An 18,809-nucleotide genomic window follows, 5' to 3' on the forward strand; every position below is an offset into this window, starting at 1 on the left:
ATTTTTCATCTGCTACAGAGAGGTGCAAAGAACACACACAGTTGCATATTACAACACTGGGAACATGATGATATGCTAATACGTGTCAAATGTTTGTCAAATACTGTATATACTGTCATATCCACCTCAGGTATATAAGCAACCTGTTATATTGTATTAATATGTATATTTATTCCAGCACCATTTGCACTTTTGCATTGCAATACTTACTGTTTACCACCCTCATAGGGATGTTTGTTTACATGTGTGTATTATGTACATGTGTTTGTGTAGCCTATGTATGTATGTATGTACTGTATATATTCATTTTTTTATATACAAACCTACATCTGTACATAGTAGTCAAATGTTTATCTTTACATAGCATTGTTGTCCTTGATTTTAGCCGTAAATCTATTTCTGTGTATGTACTTTGAGAGCAACACAATGCCAGAGTCAAATTCCCTTGTATGTGTTCACACTTACTGGCCATTGAAACTGATGCTGATTCTGAAAGATATATATCTTCCTAAATTTGCCCTCAAACGGAATGACAATGAAAACATTCAGAGCTATAGGAATGCACCAGAAGGATATAGTTGTCACTACTATTTCATTATTTCTCTAGCCTTACTGTACCAAAATATGTTATGGTGCTATAAAAGTGCTTTAAGAAAGAAAGAAAGAAAGAAAGAAAGAAAGAAAGAAAGATAGATAGATAGATAGATAGATTACAGTTTGTTTGTCAGAGATTGTCACTGTACAGAGTACAGTGACAATCTGTTCAGCAGCTATTCAGCAGTGTGCATAAAAAACAAAACAAAGTCAAGTAAACAGAAGAAAGACAACGAGAGAAAATATGAATAAAAGAAAAAAACAAGTTTCCTAAATAGTAAAACATAAAACACTGTATATGAATTTCATTTGTTACAGTAAGTGATGGCATGCTAGATGAAACACAAGCTAGTTGCAAGAAAACTTTGAACCCAGAAAACTGCTGGGTTTCTGTCTTGTTGGGCTGTACTGTACATAACACATTCAATGTTTGCTTAAAGAAAAAAAAATTGGAAAGCAGCCAGATATATGCTGTGCTGCTACACGTGAGTGGGACAGAATGTACTTTAATTCAGGGAGGAACTGAAAGACATAAACACGTGTAAGTACAGTATGTTCTGAGGGGGATGTTATGAATTAGGATTCGTCAGAAAGTTTTGATGGGGGAAAAAAATGTTAGTTCCTTTCTCATTAAATTAAAGTGGGGGCCAACGTTAAAAAGGCTTCAGTTGCTCATGCAAAACCAGAAAACAGTTTTAAGAACTATGAGCAAACAACTTATAAACTAAGTTCCTAGAAAGAATGATGTCAACCTTTTGAACTCTTCAAGCTCCAGCTGGAGGCGGGTCTTGTAATGCCCAGGGCCGTCCTTAGTCATTGACACCGAGAACAGTACATTGTGTACGTTCCCACCCCTCATTTGTTTGAAAACAGTCGTTCACTGAGCAAAACAACATGTTTCCTCGCCGCCAACACAGCAGAGAAGTGGCACGGAAGCAGATAGGGTTTAGAATCTTTGACGGAAGCAATCACAGTGAGTTTCAGACGTTGACTCATTTGAGTAACAGAAAAAGTGTACATATTCTTTTCTTTTTTAAGATTTTTTTATGGCCATTTCCACCTTTAATAATAGGACAACTCAGACATGAAAGGGGAGAGAGAGGGGGAAGACATGCAGGAAAACAGTCACTGGTCGGACTTGAACCCTGGACCTTCCGCATCGAGGAATAAACCTCTATATATGTGCGCCTGCTTTACCAACTGAGCTAACTGGACAAAAAAAGTGTACATTTTCAACATAAAACAAACAGCACAAACATTTAGTTGCCCATCTGCATATAAGAAATATACTCAGGGAGGAACTATACGACACCAAGCAAACAGAGTACAAGGAATGTCCAAGTATGACTTTATTTACAAGCTCTCTTTGTTTTGCTCCAAGTGCTGTTGGAGCGAGCAGCGATAACAGGCAGCACTTTTTTCAGATTTATGAGTTACAGTGCAGCCATGTGGAAACAGAATGCCTCATTTCAAGGTATTTATTACTGTAAAGATTTATTATAATAAAGATATTATTTCTTTTAACACTGGAGGCTAAGAGCAGAATGGACTGGCAAAAAAACTTTATTACCCTGAACCAGTTTAAAAAAAAATCTATTAACAGTCTATTACAACATTTTGAATTGTTTACTTGATAGTATATAACTATACTATATACTGTTGACACTGGTTTATAATAATATACTGGGAAAAATATAACAGGCTGTTTTAAAAAAAGAAAATCATGAATGAGACATTAGTCAAAGTGATAAAATAATACAACTCACATTCAGTATCTCCAGATAATATTTTACACTTATGAAATAGAATAAAACCATAAAGAAGGAATACAATTTATGAAGTGAAATAAACCTTTTTCTTCTACTTGGCTGATTTATTATCCAAAAGGCATCTGGGTCTTTTTATTTTTTTAATTTTTTAAATCTAAGATGGTGTGAATCCCAATAGCTGTTCAATTGGTTTATAGCGCCACTCATCTGCTTCCAGCTCCTCCACCAAGCTGGCAAGTTTCTCCATTCGAGACACTTGTTGATCTGGAAGAACACACAATGGTTACTTTATTATTAGGGTACCGGGTTTTCATGGATCAACCAAAACAAACACATTTTGCACATATAGAGTTACAGACTTACCATGTTTAACCTGTTTAAGTGTGGAGGCAACTTGGTAGCTGAATACAGACTCGCATAAAAATCTGTCAGAGCCATCTAAAAAGAAACACACAAAAGTAAAGAAGTTAAATGCTGGGGAAGACAAAATTGCAGCTAATAACAGATCACTAGTGTCAAAATGGAGCTTTCAAGCTACTCCAGAAAGAGAAGTTCAGATGAAATAGTATGCCATTTTGAGCCTTTTAAAATAAACTAGAGATAAAGCTTGAGACCTTGAATCCTAATAGTTACTTTGTTAGCTGTTTTTTTTTTTAACATTGTGACACAAGCCAAACTAACAACATTAATTGTATTTATGTATTTTGAGCTAGACAGGCAACAAAGTAGCTGGATAGATATTTATTGCCCCATAACAGATAACATAAAGACAGGTGTATAGACACAACAGTGACACCGGATCTATACAAAGTCAGCAAGATAAAACTTCAAAACTTCTGCCAAAGCGAGTCCTTGTACACCTCAGAGTCCTGTATCTGAGGCCAGATGGCAGCAGTGTAAAGTGTGGATATAGAGGGTGATCGGTGTCATTGACAATGGTGAGGGCAAAGCGTTTGATGGCTCTATCGTTCAGGTCTGAGATGTTGGGTGTAGGGGAGCTAATCATTTCGGAGGCATTCGTGTGTGATCTGGGGAGTTCGTTTTTGTTAGAAATGGTGAGCATGTTATAGAAACAGGGGGAAGAGTACAGCAGGATGAGTTGAATTATGCTTTTGTAAAGTAACAACAGGAGGCGTGGGGCAACAGAAAGTGCTCGTAGTTCATGGACGACATGTAATCTCTGCTGAGATTGTTTGTGGATATCGGTGACGTGTTGATCAAAAACTGAGGTTATTGTCCAAAGTGAGTCCATGGTATTTGAAATTGTTGACCCGTTCTACTGTCTTGTTATGGATGGAGACGGGAAACAGTCCAGTGTTTGGTGCATTAAAAGACCAGTTCTTTTGTTTTCTCTATATTCAGATGGAGGTAGTTGTCAGTGCACCACTGTGTGAAATGAGAGATGGAGTATTGATAGGCTGTAATGGAGTTGTTGTCATTGAGTAGACCCAGTATGGCAGTGTCATCTGAATATTTATAGTATGTAGTGACGTGTGAGGGGTTGATGAAGCCAGATGGCCTTTTCCTCCCAACACACAAATCCGACATGGCTTTGTGTTAAGCAGAACATTGCGAGATACCAAAGACTTTACTAATATTTATCAGACACCTGTTGACAATGGATATATTTTGGAGTACTATATGGAAAAAGAAAGAAGACAAGCTTTGTGATGTGACTTTATTATAGCCCCAGGTTGTGCCACTCATTGTTGTTGTTTTTTTTGCGTTGATGAAAAACAAAGCATCTGCCTTTCTAAAAGATAAATAAAAGCCAAAACTTAAAAAAAAAACAACCTGGAAAGTAATTTTGGCATTTGCAGCTTCCTCAAAGGCTTGAATGAGAAGAGTAGTAAGGAGATCTTTGTTGTCTTAGTTAAAAACTTGGGAAATGGGTTAAAGGGACTTCATTGTGCAGCCCACTGATTTAATGGTTTCATTCTAGAGCTGGGCAATATAATATAATATAATATAATATAATATATATATATATATATATATATATATATATATATATATATATATATATATATATATATCGATATCGTGATATGAGACTAGATATCGTCTTAGATTTTGGATATCGTAATATCGTAATATGGCATAAGTGTTGTCTTTTCCTGGTTTTAAAGGCTGCATTGTAGTAAAGTGATGTCCTTTTCTGAACTTACCAGACTGTTCTAGCTGTTCTATTATTTGCCTTCACCCAGTTAGTCATTCTATCCACATTACTGATGATTATTTATCAAAAATCTCATTGTGTAAATCTTTTGTGAAAGCACCAATAGTCAACACTACACTATCTAGAGGTATTTGGTCAAAAATATTGTGATATTTGATTTTCTCCATATCGCCCAGCCCTATTTCTATTTATTTTGTTGTTATGGCTTGATGGAAGCAGCTTCTAGGAATCTGGAAGTGTCCTCAAAACAGCTGCAAGACTTGTCAGAATCGTTCTAGTATGTATCATTCCGAAAACAGATGCTTAGCTCTGAGATCCGCCTGGGACTAACTTATTTGGCCCAGTGCTTTTTCTATGTAAATGATCTATAATAAAACTAACGTACAAAATAGTCTCATTATATGATTCTCATATCCCCTGTCTTGTTGGGAGGAGACAGACAGTTAACGACAGATGCCTTTAGCTTTTTGATCTTACCTTCCATCATTTCACCTGCGCCTTTAGGATATGTGTACAAGACTTTTCTTGGAGGGATGAGCTCTGAAGTACTGAACCCAGAGCCAGTCACCGAGCTGCCGCTCACGCCTCCCGCAGAGGAGGACGAAGACGAAGCTGCCATTGCCTTAGAACACTTTAAAAAAACACACAATTGAAAAAGCTGTTTTACTGTTACCGTCGTATATCGTTTTTAGTTTCCACGAAGGCCGTTAACTATTAGCCATATCAGCTAAGAAAGCTAGCTAAAGTTAGTTGATTTCACAGCTTGTATTGTAACGTTACAATCTGACAGCAAGTTATTAGCTAGCTAGCTAGCTGCGACACCAAAATAGGTAACGAGCATTCGCCATTAATGTAACTAGACAACATGGCAAGACCTTTTTTTTTTTTTTTTTTTTTTTTTAAAACAATATGACTTACCGTTGACGCTGCAGTAAATCTAGTTAGACTTTGAATCCGCGCAGTTTGCTCTGTTGTTTTGTTTAGATGTCTTGACCCTAGTTTACGACAAAGACAGCATTTTACGTTTGAAGCGGGGGTATTCCTTTGACATATGGGTATTCTCGCGGCCACAGATGTGGGATGGCTCGCCCATATTAAGCAGCGGACAAAAGTCGCCTAGATATTGCTGTCCACATATTGTAGAGTGCCCTAGATTAGTAAGAAAATGTATGTATTAGCAATAACCCTGATAACGAGTCAGGCAAATCAATATTTTTGTGGTTTAAGGGAATGCAACTGGTGCATAACAAGTCTGAGACAAAATCATAATATAAACTGGAAATAAATACTGGAAAAAGCTATTGTTTAGAAGCTCTGAGCAATAAAATACACACGTTTTCTTTGTAGCGTCAGTTTAGAAGTTAAGCACATTGAAGTCGAAGGAACGACTTTCTAACTCAGGAAATAGGACCTTCCCAGTAGCACGTGAATGCAGCACTACTTAACAAACCAGTGCCGTAAACCAGGCCCCTATCTGTCGTAAACCAGGAAACCGATATGTAAACGTCAACTAACCTAAATAATAGTTAGTTGCTCGAAAAAAAGGGGGTTAAAAAGCGACATAAACTAATTCACACTTTTTTTTTCCTGTAGCTAACTTGCTAGCGAACAATTAAAATATTTAAAATATTTATTTGTGTTGTTAGGTTTGCTAGTTTAGCTACATTATGGACGTTTTACGTCCAGCTCTTATCAATATAAATGGAAGAATATACCGAAGGAATATCATTAAGGAAGAACATTATGAGGAAGAAGAAAGAGAAGATGTATCTTACATTGGACCACCAGGTAAGTTAAGTCCTGTCAATGTAAACAGTTAACGTTAGTATAAATGTTTGAATGAAGTTACATACAGTGCTGTCAGACTGTAGCCACAATTTATTACAAAAACCCAATAATATCTGTATATTTGTGGTTTAAACATGTTTAGAGAGTGAAGACTTTGCAGATGATGAAACCTGTGATACCAACTACATTGAACAGACTGATAAGGGATACCGCTGTGCTATTGATGTCCCAAGTGTTCTTTACAAGTGAGTTATCTATAAAATGCACATTTTGATTGTTCTGTATCATCCCAACTTGAAAAGCACAAGAGGTTTTGTTTCTAAGAAACATCATTTATTTGTTCTATAGATACATCATTGGGAAAAAAGGAGAGACACGCAGACGTCTGGAGTTTGACACAAAGACATCTATCAATATCCCAAAACAAGGAGTGGAAGGACAGATTGGTGAGGATTAAGAGCATCATAAAACAGGATAGAAAGTGCTCTCTGAAACCAAAGATTTTCTCTTGACTTTCTTCCTTTGTCTGACAGTTATCACAGGTTCCCATAAAGCTGCAGTCTCATCTGCAGTCACACGGGTTGAGGTCCTTGTTGAGGGTTTCCGGAAGAAGCAGCCTTTCACGCATTTCCTGTCATTCCCTTTGAATGATCCCAGAATTCAAGAAGGATTCCTGAGCTTTAAAGACGAGGTGTTGCAGCAGTGCTCACAGGTATCGTAGAAGGAATATGAATGGTAACGATGAAGGGCAGTGGTGGCCATGTATCGTTTAAGATCACCACATTATTTCCTTAATACATCCTATATTGTTGTTCCCTGATGTGTAGGATCATGGAGTAGAGGGAAGCATCTTTCAGAACCCTGCAAAGCTTCACCTGACAATCGGCACCCTGGCTCTGTTAAATGACATGGAAGTGAGAAAAGCATGTGAACACCTTCAAGAGTGTCAAAACTTCATTAGGTAGGGGCCAAACAAGTTTTTTCTTTTTTTAAATCATACTAAGATTTTGACATTGTAACTAAAAAGCACTGTTTTCATTGGAGATAAAAACAGGACGTAATGGAAACAAAATCAGAAGTACTTCTTTAATGAAAGTATAATTCTATTGGTATTTTACATTTTTCTTGTTGTTAACAAAGCCCATGAAAACCAACAATGAATTGATCCCACAAACAAGTAGCCAAAGCCTGATATAGCTTATTCTTTTGTACCATAGACAAAAGCACATCACACGCATCAATGAGCCACACTGTTGCACTGGGTGACACATGCATTACTCTGAATGTGGTGACTGTAGATTTTTAGTCTATCCTGTATACACAATACTGCTGCTGTAAATACTCACTAACGCACCAAATAGTCCCCAACATATACAATGCTTATAAATCATGTAGCCTTTAAGAAACAAAACAAAAAAAAATATGAAAGTATATATTTGTGACCCATTTTTAAAAATGTACATCTTCAGTAGTAACGCATGGAATCTTTTCATTGGATTTGTTGACATTTAAGAAAAATATAGAATAACACCAGCCTTATTTTTTTAATAACTAATGATGTTATGTCATTGTAATGTTTTAAAGGGTGGATTAGATTAGATTGAATCAGATTAGATTACATTAGATTACATATTATGATTGGATTAGATAAGATTACAAGTGAATTTAGTTTCCCATGCACAATAACAAATACAGCACAAGACAGTATTACAAACAGACCTATGAAAAGAAAGAGTCTATGAAAAGCCTAACATTAAAAAAACTAAATGATAAGCCTGATATGCCAGGTAAGTCACTGCAGTCTGCTTTTTTTCTGTCTGCCATCAGGGACATCACAGAAGGAAACCCTCTGTCGTTGGAGGTGACAGGCATAGAGTACATGAATGATGACCCAGCCATGGTGGACGTCTTGTACGCCAAAGTCAATGTGAAAGACAGATCTGACAAGTAAGTGGATCAGTAGCAAATCCTGTGAACAAAATTAAATACATTTACAAAGTTGACACCCCACGTTTTTTTTATTGCTGCTTTTAAGGTTGCAGATGATTGCAGATCGGCTGGTAGAGCACTTTGTCTCAGCAGGGCTGATGGTCAGAGAATGGGACAGAGTGAAGCTGCACGGCACTGTGATGAACACTGTGTTCAGAAAGAACTCCACAGGTAGGCAGGCATTACATGCAAGCAGCATATGTGGCAGTAGCAAAGCTAAAAGACAATGTTATTGACCTGTTGGAGCTACATTGGTAGCTTCTGCCCTGAACCTATTTGCCAATGTCCCCTTATTATCTTTTGGCTTGGATCTGTGCTGCAGTGACGACTAAGCTGAATCTTGAATAATTAACAACAACAAATTCCTGAGGATAGGCATCAGGCAGCCAGTTCTCTGTTTGGCCACAGCTCTGTTTACGTGCACCAAACAGCGTGTTTTCCAAGTACGCTGACAATGGCTTCATTCAGTTTGGCCATGGATAAAGTCCAGCTCCAGTTCTCAAATTTGTACTGAGCTGACCAACAACACAGCACAAGGGAGGGGCCGTATCACTGCAGACCATGTTTGCCAGAATGTAGACGATTAAAATTCAATGTTTTTTCTTCTCCTTAGTCCCTGTTTCACAAACGCGTATCACAACTACATGACCTTGATTGTCACATTGCTATTGCCTGTAGCCGCAAGTAAACATGCCTATTTGTACTTGAGATAACATGTTTGTTTTTTGTTCTGTGTAACATTGTTCAGCTTGTTTTTTACACTCTGGTGTTTTTCCAGTTGAAGACATGGGTGGCCCAGGAAGACAAACCATGAGTGAACGAGAGGCTTTTGATGCCAGAAACATATTAAAGGTTAGAGGCCTGCCCTTTTAAGTACTGCTGGATTACGAACATCCAGATTTGTGTTCACTGTTTGACTGATGTTGTTACCAGATAACAATTACACATTAGGCTTTTGAAAGTTTTTATCCATAGGCCAGTCAAAAGTCCTGACATTTTTATATAATATTATAAAACATAGGTAAAGTATACTTTAAGAGATATGAGAAATGTTTAACTAAAATATACTTGGAAATGAACTAGAATTTGATTACTCTATTTAGCCACCTGCAACAATATTGCACCATACACTGTCCACAGGTTTTTCAACTGTGGTTGACATTTTCTTTGCTTTTGGAGTCCCATTGGGATATGAGAGCTTGCCAATTAATAGGTCTTAAAATAGAGAGATTTTGGTCTTTTTTTTTTTTTGTAAGGAGACACACTCTGCTATCACTCTAGCATGCACAGAGGATAATCAGGTTCATTTTGGGCTGACTCACTCCTACCAATCGTAAGGCTGTTTTGATTTTCGGCTTGTACTAAATGATTATGTTCCAGACCAGCTGGGACATGTACTTAGACGTTAACCCACCTGATCTACTTAGAAGCCAGTTATGGTCGCTCCAATTTCTAATCGCAACACTTTTACTATTTAAATCTATCTCCAGTCTGTAATCTATAAGTGTGTGGTGTTCAGTTTTGGATGACACATCTACATAGGCCTTTGTTTTACAGCAGAATTGTATTTTAACTAACAAAAGCACAGTTGTGACTAATAACATTAACACATTTCTATGCGGGTGTCCCAGTAAGCCGTGACAGTGAGCCAGCATGCACAACACCAGTACACTGAAACTGATGCAGCTAAATTTAATTCAGCCATCTTTAATTTGATTATTTGAACCTGTGCTTTTCCGTACTGTGACATGTCAAAGTGTCTTTTGATAAAAAGCCCTGTTGTGTGCTTTTTTTTGTCCTCTGGTGTGTGGCAGGCAACATTATATTACATAAAAAATGCATCTAAATGCGGAAAGAACTGGCAGACCTACACATGCAGATCCTTCTCATTCAGGACTTGTAATAATAGTAATCTTTATAATAATAAACTTTATTTATACAGCACTTTTCAAAACTTTTCTATGCTTGAAACAGGATGAAATCATTTCAAGACTGCAGTGAGGCAAATAAAGTCAGGGAATTAAAAGTAATACAAAAATGAAAAGGAATAAAACAACCAACAATAATATAAGACAAAAACAATAATCATAATAATGACAATAATTATAATAATTACTGCTCAAGAGCATATTGATTAAACCTGTTATTTGAGGGTAACAAGACTACACCTGTATACAGTTGCTCAAAGATGAGAGTTTTGATAGATTTCTTTTAAAGCAGCACTTGTCAGAACGAGACTGAAGTCCTCCAGGTGCAGTTTCTTTGTGTGTGACGACTGAAATGTGACAACAAGTTGACAGTGCAGATAAAAAAAAAAAAAGCTCTGAAATTCACATTCCCTTTCCTCTCTGGTGCAGAGAAGATCTTTCTTTGAATGACAAAATCCTTCATTTTCTTTTCACTGAAAATGACACAAGGGTGCCTACTAAATGCTCAGTTGCCCGTCACCATGGTAACACCATGTTTGTGGGTGACAGCTTGTGTTTTTTTTTCCTCCACAGAGTTTAACACGTAAGGTTGACTTTTTAAACAAAGCCGGCATTCCGAAATCATTTAGTGGTTAGACTACTTTTGTAATCGGGAAATATTGTTGAATTGGAAGAATAAGGTATAATGATGATGACGTTTTGTATTGTTGAAGTTTCATGTATCATGATTTGCTGTTTTCATTACAGAAATTTGGTGCTTATCGTTTTGGAGAGTTCGAGCTGAATGCTGTCCTGCTGTCCCAGAGATATTCGACAGATTGTACGGGCTATTACACCTCCGCAGGGAGCATCAACTTCTCATGAGCTTCAACAGGGCTGAGCATATTCTGAGGTGGGAAATTAGTAATGAATCAAGTTTCTAGCTTAGCAGAACATTGAAGCAGTCTTGACACTGTTGTCCAGTAGGTGGCAGCATAAGTTTTTTTTTTTTTTTTTTTTTTTATTGCAAATGACTTGTTCCACCTATAGCTGAACCAAATGCTTTGTTTTCTGAAAGCCCTTGGGAACAGTTCATGCAGAAAAAATGAAATGATCAGACTACAGAATGATTGAAAGCTTGGACTAAATCTCACTCAAAAGGTAAAACGTGCATTTAAAATCACTTTGAAATGCTCCAGGTAGTCAGGTTTTGTACTTTTTTCAAACAACATCAAAGTATAAATGACTCGAAATACATACGTAAATACAAACAGGCATTCCTAAGGAAAAAAAGAACTTCACTGTTTACTTATGCCTTGATTATGAAAATAGAATGTGGTTACTTTTGCATGTTTGAGGATATGTTGTTCACAATGGAAAGATTTTATGTTGGATGGTATGTTGGAGTCACAGTAGAATAATTGAGGAGGAGATGATTGACTTTGTGTGTGAAATTGTTGAAGATAATCAGTCAGATAAGAGGTGGGCTCAGGTTAATGTCAGGGTTAGATTGTTTTTAGAGATGTATCAAATATAAAGTGGCATTTTGTTGACGAAATACATTTACCCTACGTACTGTACTAAGGTACACTTTGGGATACTTGTACATAAGTATTTACTTTTAATTAAAGTAAATACTAATGTTGTTTATACCTCCACTCCACTACATTAAGGCAAATATGGTACTTTTCACTCCACTACATTTATGTGATGGTTTGCATATTAGGATTTTACATCCAAAACATATAATGAACTTATATAGTATGATCTATTGTTATAGATTAAACTACTAACAGTATATATAAAGTAGTTAAGAAAGCTCAACCTCAACCAACTACAATGGTAACATTAATACCTCAAAAATATAATACATTTGATAATACAACACTTTGAAAGTTGGAGTACTCTACATAATGGTAGTCTATATCCTTGCCGCAGGAAAATCCGCCGGCTGCATGTATTTTTCGCCGATTTCCGTTTCCTTCCGCTTTCTTTTTTGTTGGAATTTTAAACTCCAGTGGATTTATGAGGACTATTGTTGACTGCTCCTCAGATCTCTGCAGGGTAAATCTAGACAGCTAGCTAGACTATCTGTCCAATCTGAGTTTTCTCTCGCAAGACTGTTTTGCAGCGGCAATCTGCTCCGTGGCTTGTGGATGGTCTGGCAAAACAAGACTAACATAATGGTAACTTTTACTTTGGATACTTGAAGTACATTTTGCCGACAATACATTTACATTTTGAAGCCAGGACTACTTTGTCTTCTGAGTATCTGAGTACTTCCCTTTTTGACACCTGGTAGGTATAGATATCAAAATACAGTGTTACTCTGCAAGCTGGCAGAATGCCCTGACCTGTCCATGCTTGTGAGTTTATTGGCCCGTACATCTCCTATACAGGAAGTCAGTATAAATGCCATGTTCTGAATAATTTAAGAAGTCTTGCTGCACCGTCTCACCTGTCAGACATGGCAGCTGAAATAGCTGATCAAAGTTTTCTCACCGTTCTTCCTTTTCCTAGAAGATTGTGAGGCTTAAACATTTCATGATTTAGCAAATATGAGGTTTAAAAGGAAGTAGTTTCAAAATAAAATTGTGTGCAAAACTAGAAAACTTTCAAAGCTGTCAAAACATTCTGGTTTCACACTGATCATAACCAAGTATTACCCATTTCCTTTCATCTCACTGCCTCATGAATGTGTTAATGCGTCACTGACATGATTTATTACACCAGTTTTTTTTTTTTTTTTTCCTCTCCGTCTTTTTTATCAGTGGCCTCCCCACACGAAGCCTCAACCTTGTTCCCACTCTCGTCTGTCGAGTGTGTCAGTGAATACAGACATCGGACACAGAGCCTGGCCACTTGCTCTCGCTGTCAGATCTTTTTCAGCCCTCCCCTCAGCTGGCGATGCGCTTTGCTTGGCATGCAGGAGGGGTGATCGCAGAGCAGCCAAAAGTTACACTGATGGAAACTGAAGGCGCTTTTTGTTTGTCAGCTCTGCCATCCTGTGCTGTCCACCCTCCCATTTCAGCAGTGGCGTGACTCCCCCCCCCCCCACCCATTCTCCTGGAGCCATGTCAACAGACGCCATTAGACAGGGACATGCAAATTCTGTCATCGGGAAAACAGCCAGCCAGCCAAGCCAGCCGTGCATTGACCATGGCGCTGTCTGGGCTTAAAATGTCTTTTTTCAGACCCAGGAAAGGCGCCTAATTATCCACTCCCTGCATCCTGAGAGCATGCTTGTTACTGGGTCAGGAGTACACATCCAGCATAACGGCACTCTCAGGTAACAGAGTGAGGACTCTGGTAATTGCCAATACTATTGTTTATAAGCACACAGAGAGGCAGAGAGAGAAGATGATTTGGAAGTTAATGAAATTCATTGAGAACGTGCATCCTTTTTTCTTTTGGCATGGACATGATTAAGGATGCACTGGGCAGATGTCTTCACCAATGATCGTAAGGAAAAAAAACAAAACGTGAAGGAACATGCATCATCCGCAGACAGATTCAGACACTGAAGACATATTTAATTTGTCACTCTATTTCAATATAAGCTGTTCGAACTATGTGTTTATTTAAATGGCGATATGTGTGTTTTGTTGCATAGATTAAGAACATCTTGGACTATAGTGCTGCACTGAATGATCGTTAAGTCTATAAAATGTCATAAAATAGTAAAACAGGGCCATTTATTGAATGTTTAAATACTGCTTATCAATGCTAGATGCCAGGTGACGTATTTAAATTACTTGTTTTGTCCGACCAATAGGCCAAAACCCAAAGATAGTTAAATTACAAAGATGTAAAACAGAGAAAAGTGGAAAATTCTTACATTTGAGATGCTGGAACCAGCAAATGTTTGGCATTTTTGGTTGATAAATTAGTAGAGTCAGAAATAGAAGTCAGAAATGTGACAATAATTTTAGACAGTATTTGTTTGATTTCCATATATTTATCTACGGTGTGGGTAATGATTTAGATTGACTCAACAAGATCATGTCACTATGTTGTCTGTGGATGCGCTTGCTTACGCAGAGCTCGACGTGCATCTTTTTCTGTCCCTGCCACATCTCTCACCCCAATTAGTCAGCTCTGTGCTTCCTGCTGTGCAGACCTATTTCCCCGGTGGATCTACATCCTTATTTCTGAAGATCTGAAGAGACACAAAAGCTAGGTTTGAATTAAATGTCAAACATTTTAGTTGTCTTTGTAGACAATACTTCATTTACATTAGAAGGAAGAAAAAGCTGTGATTTTGAAAGCGGTGAAATCAAAGCAATCACTTAGATGAGACTGTAAAACTTACATTGAACCTTTCAATAATGACAATTATTTTATGTTTGGTAACTGCAGTCGTATGTTATCTCATCCAAGTATTGTTTAGGCAACTATCCAATTTGCATATTTAATTTCATGCCAGTTTTCAAAGTAGCCTTTTTATGCTGTTTGAAATAGGTCTTACTTGATCAATTTAAGCTTTTAGCACATTTTGGGTTTTGATATTCAAAACCGCACTTTGCAATTTTTCATTAGATATCAAGCTTTCATTCAGAGGAGCTGGCGTTTAACATCTGCTGAGGAAAAAAAAAAAAAAAAGGAGGATGTTTGACAGACGTGACCTTTTTAATACAGTAGATATGTTTGATTTGGATGCTCGGAGTAATAACACACATGGAATCGATTAAGCGCCTAATTACTTTTTAAGGTCACGGTAAGTTTTACCCTTACATCCCTTATAGCGCAAATGTCAATCAGGTTCATAAAATATTTTAATCCAAGTCCAATTAACTGAAAGGGTGAACTTGACAGCAAGAAAGCACTGAGATGACATTTCAGTAGTAAGCCTCATACTCCTGGTGTCATGTATTCCCCTTAACAAGCTTGAATCCTAAGATTGTTTTGCAAGAGGGTGTTTTGATCAATCAAACCCATCTATCCACGAGAAGTTACAAAGTTGCTCTGTAAATGATCTTGCTAGACAAAGCCAACAAATCTTTCAAGTTAGATATTGTTAGCGGTGAAATATGACAGCGCGCCTTCCTTTGATTATTCTCTCATGAGTCTCCAGCTGAGTGTCACCGTCGTTTGAATGTCACACTAATCACTCTGTCACTAATGGGCATGAGCGGCCTTGACGGACAGCCAAGGCTAGAGTATTTGAAATGTCTAATCTGTGTCTCCAGCGAGGAGGCAGGTGATCCCTGCAGCAGCTCTTTATCATTCAGAGTGCTGAGTTTGGAGGCTGCCTGCAGCTGTCCACGTCTGTTAACTGCTGGAGGCGTTCACGCAGGGAGGAGAGGCGCAAAGCTGAGTGTTTGAACAGCAGGTAGTCATTCAGAGCTGCTGTATACTTTTATGTACACTTTGCCCGGGGAAAGTTTTAAAATAGGGCTGCAACAAATTTTCATTATCAATTCATCTCTATTACTTTGTTTTGATAATGATGATATCTTGAAATGGCTTGTTTTGTTCGACGTAAGCCAAGGATATTCAATTTACAATGATAGAAAACTGAAAAGCAGCATCCTAACATTTGAGCAACTGGAACTAGTAAACATTTGGCATTTTTGCTCATTAAATTGCTTACATAATAAACGGTTTCTTAAAATCTCTGGTTGTTGCACCGTGACATAAAAGCAGACAGTTTATATAGCAATGCAAACTTATGAAATGTAGAGGGAGGATGACAGTCTTTATTTAAATTTCAAATTAATTTAGTCAGTCGGGACAATAAAGCAGCGTTAATTGATTTTCTGTGTGTGCTTGGTGGCAGCACAACAAGCTGTTAACCCAACATTGACCTATTATCACCTTACAACGTTGTTATGGTGAATGTGTTCGCAAACAGTTGCCTATTTCCTCTTGCAGCAGTCAAGGAGCAGCATTAGCATTCATTTGGAGTCCTGTTTCTGGCCACTTGAAGAAATACAAGTCCAATATCCTGTTTCTTATCTCCATCAACTCATGAGGGAAATATCCAGCTCATTGCCAGCTAAATGCTTCACTATGTTCATCAGCTAGTTGCTCCCAACATTCACAATTCTGGTTTAATATGCAGACGAGCTTCACTGCTGTAAACTCTCTCTGTATCGGAAGCTATAAACTGTACTCTTCCAAGTGTTTTATTCATCCACTCCAAAGTGTTGCCGTGTGAAATCCCTTCACACAGCACTTAATGCTGTTTCTTATTGGTAGGATGGAGAGTAGTGAAAACTGATGGGGATTTGTCATTTATAGTATATAGTGGATATGCAGATATAACATAATCAGCTACTAAGACTGAACAAGAGTTCAGAATATCAGCCAGCTTCTGTCTGTGTATTTAATTGAAACAAGTGCTGCAGTCTGTTCCACCCCTGCTGCAACTGCCTGCAGTGCAAACACAGCAGCTGCAGTACTTTCCTGGCAAATCCAAACTGCTCTCAGACAGCTCTCAACTAACTTTGCACTTTTAATAGCTGTGTGACCCAGTTTGAGTCCAATTGAATTAGATCTATACGTGCTTAAAGCAGCTCCACTTACAGCTGTAAGTCACTTGAGATTACTTATTAAATGCCTCCCGATGTGGTTTATTCTCTATTCAACTTTCAAAATAACTTCTTTTGATGGTTCTCCCATCCAGGAACTCCCTTTTAGGTTGCTGTTTTTTTCCACCGTGGCAGCACCTATCACAGGAAGTAACTGCTCTGTCAACAAGCAGTGGTGGCTGTAGTTGTAGAAATGCAGACTCAGAATTTGTTTGTTTTATTGTGTCCTCAATATTTAATGCCTAATTGTACAGGCTTGCACTTAAAAATAACCTCATACGGATTGAAATTACACAAGTTAATAACTTAACAGAATATAAAGGCAGGGATGTGATGTAATGCAGCACACTATGCTGAACCCACTAACATGAATACAGTTTTACTTAGTCTATTGCTTAGATTAGTTTTTGTCTTTGACTTCATATCCTGACTGAATTAATGCACATTTTAAATATATAGGTTGTCATCAAAATTTTTTTGTTATAATAAGTAATAGATTAGATGATGAATTGATTAATCATTTTAGGAATTTATCAAGCAAACATGTCACTTGTTCCAGCTTCTCAAATGTGAGGATTTGCTGCTTTATTTTGTTTTATATCATTGTAAATTGAACATTTTGGGGTTGGTCATGCAAAACAAGCAATTATAAAGACATAACCTTGAACATTTTTTCCCATTTTCTGACATTTTGTAGACTAAATAATATATTGATCGATCAAACAAAATAATCAACACAGTCATTGTAGATTAAACAAATCATTAGTTGTGGCCCTGGGGTGCTTTAAAGTACAAATATTGATAGCTGACTATGTGTTGCAGGTCATGGATGAACATGGCAGCAGCATGGGAAGTGTTCAGTGTCGCTGTCTGATGAAGAAACTCAGTTGACAGTAAAGCACTGTGGGAAACATCAGAGGATGAACATGAATGGACAAAGTGCATCTTTGTGGAATCTTTTGTTAAAATCTGTTTGAAAATGAACACTTGTATGGGTTGTGTTTGTCTTAATGCTGGAAGGAGGTGCTACATTTTAAACATTCTGTTTCAAATCTGGCAGAATAAAGAAATACATGTGTAAAGCATCCACCCTTGGCCTGTTGCAATTAATTGTTGTGTACCACAGATTCCTAAAGCGATCCTCGCGGAGTTGTTACATCACGTGAGAATATGTAAAACCACGATGAGCAGCGGAGCTCGTGTTGGGCCTTCAGAGCTATTTGTAAGACAGAAGAGGGAATTAGTTTAATTAGTAGACAGCACATATTTACAGATAAGCAACCCTTCAAATTGTCTCTCTCTCTGATGTTATTCAAATGAAGCTTTCCTCCCCTCAACTCCTTTTGTGTAAACTGATCATGCTTGGTGAGCAGCATAGATATGTTTTATCAACATCGGCCTGGAGAGGAAGACGGGGAACAGATGACATCAGTTAATCTCCTTACAATTAAGGGCACTCTTCCACAGCGTAACTCTGATATGTAGAAGAATATGTTTAACTGGTTGTGTGGTGGAGCTGCGTAAAATATGAGATTAGGGGACTGTTACATCATGTGAACATACACTAGTTTTAGTGATTAAGATAGTTGATTAAGCTAGGCAACTCCTGATTTGGTCAGTGATTCAAGGTCTCTGCCTGCTGTAGAGCCCACTGTAGTTTATAGAAAACGCTGATACACACAGGAATAAAGAAGAGAAACAAGAATAAAAACACAGCAGTGAAGTCATAGTTTAGCCACCAGAACTACTACAGAGAGCTGTCCCTATAATAGAGTATGTGCTAATGGAGGTATTGCAAATGTAAGGTGATTAAAGAGTAATTAAAAAGTTTTTTAAAAAGTGCCAGAATAATGCTAACTATGGATAACATAAAATACAAATTGACGTGGCCGTTTAGCTCAATTGGTAGAACAGGCACACATATATTGAGGCTGATTCCTTGACACAGAAGGTTCAGGGTTCAAGTCCAACCTTTGACGGTTTGCTGCATGTCTTCCCCCTCTCTCTCCCCTTTCATGTCTGAGCTGTCCTATCATTAAAGGCGGAAATA

General features: G+C 37.7%; 2 protein-coding genes across 5 annotated transcripts; one reads left to right on the forward strand and one right to left on the reverse strand.

Annotated features, from left to right (window-relative positions):
* Positions 1-1,925: 1,925 nt before the first annotated feature.
* anapc16 (anaphase promoting complex subunit 16) lies at positions 1,926-5,983 on the reverse strand. 2 transcript variants are annotated; one of them, XM_028567383.1, is made up of 5 exons: positions 5,877-5,983; positions 5,461-5,537; positions 5,020-5,173; positions 2,727-2,801; positions 1,926-2,627 (listed from the first exon to the last, which is right to left on the reverse strand). In XM_028567383.1, exons 1-5 carry the CDS (start codon positions 5,911-5,913, stop codon positions 2,518-2,520), a joined length of 453 nt encoding a protein of 150 aa, XP_028423184.1. In that variant the 5' UTR covers positions 5,914-5,983; the 3' UTR covers positions 1,926-2,517. The 2 variants fall into 2 exon arrangements, with proteins under 2 accessions (XP_028423184.1, XP_028423185.1); XM_028567384.1 differs by lacking the exon at positions 5,877-5,983 and having other exon boundaries at positions 5,461-5,662.
* Positions 5,473-17,846, forward strand: ascc1 (activating signal cointegrator 1 complex subunit 1). 3 transcript variants are annotated; one of them, XR_003691290.1, is made up of 11 exons: positions 5,473-6,330; positions 6,473-6,575; positions 6,679-6,776; positions 6,864-7,042; positions 7,158-7,291; positions 8,158-8,277; positions 8,366-8,490; positions 9,098-9,171; positions 10,995-11,139; positions 15,416-15,558; positions 17,582-17,846. XR_003691290.1 is itself a non-coding variant. In XM_028567380.1 (10 exons), exons 1-9 carry the CDS (start codon positions 6,210-6,212, stop codon positions 11,109-11,111), a joined length of 1,071 nt encoding a protein of 356 aa, XP_028423181.1. In that variant the 5' UTR covers positions 5,473-6,209; the 3' UTR covers positions 11,112-11,139; positions 17,582-17,846. The 3 variants fall into 3 exon arrangements, 2 of the variants coding, with proteins under 2 accessions (XP_028423181.1, XP_028423182.1); XM_028567380.1 differs by lacking the exon at positions 15,416-15,558; XM_028567381.1 differs by lacking the exons at positions 15,416-15,558; positions 17,582-17,846 and adding an exon at positions 12,998-15,391.
* The last annotated feature ends 963 nt before the right edge of the window (positions 17,847-18,809 follow it).

The sequence above is a fragment of the Perca flavescens genome, chromosome 21 (assembly GCF_004354835.1).
Source record: "Perca flavescens isolate YP-PL-M2 chromosome 21, PFLA_1.0, whole genome shotgun sequence".
Taxonomy (NCBI): domain Eukaryota; kingdom Metazoa; phylum Chordata; class Actinopteri; order Perciformes; family Percidae; genus Perca; species Perca flavescens.